Source organism: Cebus imitator, unplaced genomic scaffold (assembly GCF_001604975.1).
Source record: "Cebus imitator isolate Cc_AM_T3 unplaced genomic scaffold, Cebus_imitator-1.0 Scaffold132, whole genome shotgun sequence".
Taxonomy (NCBI): Eukaryota; Metazoa; Chordata; class Mammalia; order Primates; family Cebidae; genus Cebus; species Cebus imitator.
The window spans coordinates 1,203,729-1,209,006 of NW_016107447.1; the positions used below are offsets into that span (position 1 = coordinate 1,203,729).

General features: G+C 46.8%; 1 protein-coding gene across 1 annotated transcript; it reads right to left on the reverse strand.

Moving 5' to 3' along the window:
• Positions 1 to 503: 503 nt before the first annotated feature.
• Positions 504 to 2,938, reverse strand: SLPI (secretory leukocyte peptidase inhibitor). The gene is made up of 4 exons (XM_017541205.2): positions 2,794 to 2,938; positions 1,918 to 2,076; positions 1,298 to 1,447; positions 504 to 710 (listed from the first exon to the last, which is right to left on the reverse strand). The coding sequence occupies exons 1-4, from the start codon at positions 2,876 to 2,878 to the stop codon at positions 706 to 708; spliced, it is 399 nt and encodes a 132-aa protein (XP_017396694.1). The 5' UTR covers positions 2,879 to 2,938; the 3' UTR covers positions 504 to 705.
• Positions 2,939 to 5,278: the final 2,340 nt, after the last annotated feature.

A 5,278-nucleotide genomic window follows, 5' to 3' on the forward strand; every position in this document is an offset into this window, starting at 1 on the left:
CTACTCCTGCTCCATGGAGTCAAGGTCACCACTACCCTTGCATGATATGGCCAATAGTGTGTCCTAAATGTTATCCATCATGACAACGTTCTCATCTTAAAACAGAAAAGAATAGTGTCTTGGGAGACAGAGGAAATGAAAGAGACTCAGAATCACTCCAGTAGGCAACAAGGAGCCCCAATTTTTTGAGAAGCTGCTGTGGCCTAGTCACATTGTCAATTTATTACACACACAGTGCATTCTCTGATGCTCCAAATGCTATGAGAAGCTGACTTTTATTGCCACTTCACAGACAAAAGAATTGAAATTTAGAAAATAAAATCACTTGTCCAAAATCACGGAGACAGCACTTTCAGACTCATGATATAAATTCAAGTCCCCCTAGTCCCTAAGCCTCTTCCTCCCACTACATATCCATAGGGCGAGGGAGGCCTCATATCCAGACCTTCCCTCATAGCCTCCCACCCCACTCATACACCCCAATAAATCACAGAAGCAGGATGTACAAAGAGAAATAGGCTTTTTTTTTATTCATTGATCAACTGGCACTTCTTGAAAGCCTGCTGTGTGTCAAGCCTTTCCCCAAAGGATATATCAGTGGTGGCACCAAATTCTCAAGTGCCCAGCCATCCAAGCCTGGGGGTAGAAAAGGAATTCCCAGACCACACCAAGCAGGACTCCAGAGCCTCCTCCACATGTCAGGGATCAAGCTGTGAGAGAAAATCAGGTGAGAGCTTCAGCATAGAAACCAGCCAAATCGTATCCACATCCTCCCTCCTGCCCAAGGATCCTCCCGAGACAGACAAAACAGCAAGATGGTGCTATAGTTGAAAGAGACTTGGTGTCAGGAGACAAGTCCTGTTTTCACCATAATACTCTAAACTCAAAGTATTGAACTGGGTAATCCTCAAATTCCACTGATCCTTTGGAATTTAACCTCAGAAAACAAGATGGAAACAACCTGAATAATAAATTCTTAGTGCACATAGTGCTTAGCAAATCACTTTCAATTTCTTTATGTCTATTTTACCGATAAAGAAACTTAGACTCAGAAAGTCACTTCCCCAGGACCCCCACCCAGAGACACTAGAATAGAATCAAAGCCACAGGTGATTCTGTGGAAATCCTGGCCCTGAGACCTGGAGAACAGTTCTCTTGAAGGGCAAAGGAGTCAGACAGAGGCTGTGCTTGGGGTAGGGGGTCAGGACTCACCCTGCTCATATGCCTGGGCCTCCAGAGGGTTGAGGCTGAGAGAGCTAGAGGGAGGGAGCTCAGTGCGCCCTAGCCCCCTGCTTACCTTTCAAAGGGGAAACACAGGTTTTCCCACACATGCCTATGCAGCACTTCAAGTCACGCTCGCACTGGCCATCCGACTCACAGTGATTGGGGGGGTCAATCATCATACATTGGCCATAAACCGCTGGACACTTCCCAGCCTTTCTCTTTCCTGGGTGAGAGTGAAGCTACCAGTCAGAGGCCTTGTACTTTACACAACCCCTCCCATCTCCACTTCTTAGAGTGAGCTCCTGCTCCAGCCTGAGCAGAGCGAGCAGGGGGCGGAATCATCCCCTCCCCACCTCTATCACTACCACCTTCTCCCTAAGGCACCCCCGAAACATAGCACCTGGCTCCCCTGGAACATCAGGCCCCCATTGGTGAAGGTGGCCAGCCGTCCAGTGCTCACTAGGTGGGAGGCTTCCAACTGCCTGGTTATCTAAATGCCCAGATGGTTCTCTGAAAGGCTGACCTCCTGACAGCCTGCTGCTTCACCAGCTGCTGGCTAACTTCCTGCTTAGTGCAGTGTGATTCATTGAGTGATTGACAAGGAGGCCTGGCAGGATCTGTCACCCAGTCCCATCCCCCTAATGCTGTGTCTCCAGGCTCACTCCTCTCTACCCAGTTCCCCCACCTGCTTACTTGGGTTTGAGGTATCAACGGGATCCAGGCATTTTATGCCGCAAACGTCAGGACAACATCTCTTCTTCTCTGGACACTGCCAGTCACTCTGGCACTCAGGTTTCTCGTATCTAAGGCACTGGGCAGATTTCCTAGGAGGACAGACTCCAGCTTTGAAGGCTTTTGAAGAGAAAGTCAAGAGGTCAGGAGGAGGCTGGGCCCTGAGGAGCCATCGTGACTCCTGGACAAAGCACCACTTTTGAGGAGGAGAGACCTTTACCCCAGTGGCCATCCACAAAGCCCAAAGGGATATGCTTGCCTGATCTCCAGGTGGATGGATGGGCTTGATTAAATTAGCCACATGGACAGGGGATGTTTCAGACCCAGGAAAAGGGCAGAAGCTTTCGAATCAAGGTCTCCCACACCAGAGCAGAACAAGGCTAAACACAGGCAGAGAGGAAGGCTGAGAATGATGGAGATGAAGAGAGATAAACAAAGATAAATAGAACCAGCATGGGAGATGTTGAGAGCTAAGGCCCCAGGCAGAAACACAGAGACTAAAGAGCAGAAGCAGAGACACAAAGAAGAAGCAGAGTCAGAAATGAATAATTTAATAGTCACAGACAGGTGAAGTAGAGGAATGCAGAGTATGAGAGACAGAGAGAGAGAGAGACCTGGGCTGACAGCATGGCTGCAAAAATGAAGCATTTCCAGAAGCTCAGAAACCCTCGCAGAGACCTTGGAGCTCAGCCAGATATGTATTCCACCCACCCTCAAGGAGGTCTCCTGAAAGTAAGCTGAGGGATCAGAGCCTACAAAAGGGGACACACCTACCCCACCAGGAGACCCTGCCTCTGACCCTGCAGCCCCAATTGGACCAGAGTGACTCCACCTTACACTTTATAGCGCCTTCCACAGCCCAAGGTGCCACGGTTCCCAGGGTAAGAAGCACCACGATGGGGAAGAGGCTGCTGGACTTCATGGTGAAGGCGGAGTGACTCTGATGGCCAATGCCAAACCTCACTATTTATTCTTTCACCAGTGCAGTGGGTGTGGCCCCACCAGAATTCTCTTGGCCCCTCCCAGCTATTACTGCATAGCAGGAAGGGAGATAGTTTATCTTTCCTATTCCTGGCAAGGCTATGAAGCCAACACAGTAACTACCAGGAAAGAAAGGGAAGAGGTTGGCATGGGAGGTTGGCTGATAAGGCCATCTCAGCATCCAGCTGAGCCCTAAACATCACGAGACCCCAGGTCATTAGCCTTGTAGTTGGAGAGGGGAAGACGTAGTCAATTACAAAGGTGCTACCTGGACCTCAAACTGAAACCAGATACAGACTCTCAGCTGAGACTTTGTGTAATACACACTATTCTCACATTACTAATTCTGATTCTCACATTACTGGACTCTCAGTCATTGTGAAACTCTGCTGATTGCTCAATGCAGTTTCTTTCTCAAAACGAAACCATCATTCTCAGCAAACTGACAGAAGAGCAGAAGATCAAACACTGCATGTTCTCACTCATAGGCGGGTGTTGAACAATGAGAACACATGGACACAGGGAGGGGAGCACTACACACTGGGGTCAGTTGGGGGGAAATAGGGGAGGGACGGTGGGGGCTGGGGAGCTGGGGAGAGATAGCAAGGGGAGAGATGCCAGATGTAGGTGATGGGGAGGAAGGCAGCAAATCACACTGCCACGTGTGTACCTATGCAACAATTTTGCATGTTCCCCAAAACCTAAAATGCAATAAAATAAATAAATGGGGAAAAAAAAAAACTTCAGCTCATTCAACCAACCAATATTTAGTTCCCCGAAATATTTACACTGTTACATCCCCAGTGCCTGTTCTGTGCCTGACACAGGGAAAGCACTCCCTCAACAAATGAAAGCTGAAGAAGAGCTCTGCTCTCAGCAAATCTCTTTGGAGCTCAGTTTTCCCAGCTGTGAAATGAAATGATACTAACAAGTCAGCCTTTCTCAGAGCGTTATGAGATTAAAGACATGAAGGGACTCTGAAAAGAATAAATGAATTGTATCCCTTCCTACTAAAGAGAAGTGAAATGAATCTGAGATAAAGGAGGAAAGTAGCTCATCAGTCACTGTAATCAACATTTAGCTATGAGATAATTTGAGATCTTAGAGGGCTGCTTTCTAAAATTTCTCAAAATCCCTTACAGATCTCACAGGATAGCAAAAAATTAAACCCATTCTATATGCTACCCAGTCTTCATAGATTTCTTCTAATTATAAAGAGAGTGATTATCTCTAAAATTCAGCCCATAGCTGAGTGTTGCATCATACACTTGCAGTCTCAGCTACTCAGGAGGCTGAGGTGTGTGGATTTCTTGAGACTAGGAATTGGAGACCAGCCCTGGTAACATACTGAGACCCCATCTCTACAAAAAATTTTTAAAAATTAGCCACCCATGATGACGTATGCCTGTAGTCCCAGCTACTCGGGAGGCTGAGCCAGGAGGATCGATTTAAGCCAGGAGTTTGAGGCTGCAGTGAGCTGTGACTGTGTCACTGCACTCCAGCCCAGGGGACAGAACAATACCCTATAAAAATAAAATAAAATAAAATAAAACAAAATAAAATAAATTCAACCAACCTCATCTGACTACAGGCTCCAAGCTTTTGACTCATTACCTTCATGCTTGGAATTATCCCATGTGAAGGTTCATGGAACTTTCAACAGACATGAAAAACCCACTCATTATCAAGTAGCAATGGAAGTATGTAAGTATTCTGCAGCCAGACAGTCAACTGGCAGCAGATCCCATTATGCAAGTTACTCCATGGTTTAAATTTTGGTGGATCAGAAAACTTGGACATAATCAATCAATCATCAATCACATTTTGGTGGAAGAAGAGAAGGAAGAAAATTAATATGCATGGGTAACTACTATGAGCCAGGTGCATTCGCTCCTAGTTGGAGTACTTAGCAGGGCAGGTAAGAAAGAAATGGAGGGTATGGCTTCCACCAGTGGGTAATGACATTCTCAGGTCAAGATTTCTGTTCTCACCTCCACCATCCAGGGGACAATTTGATTTCTCTCATGGAGTTTCTGTTCTTCTCTTTCTCTCTGTTTGTTCCCATTTTCCTCAGAGCCACACTTAAGAAAGTATCTGGAGTTTTTGAAATATTTGTTTTTTGAAGAATGAAATGGAGCTGGGAACGGTGGCTCACACCTGTAATCCTCGCACTTTGGTAGGGCAAGGTAGGTGGATCACTTCAGCTCAGGAGTTAGAGAACAGCCTGGCCAGCATGGTGAAACCCTATCTCCACGAAAAATACAAAAATCAGCCAGGCATGGTAGTGTGTGCCTGTAATCCCAGCTACTCAGGAGGCAGAGGTGGGAGAATCACTTGAACC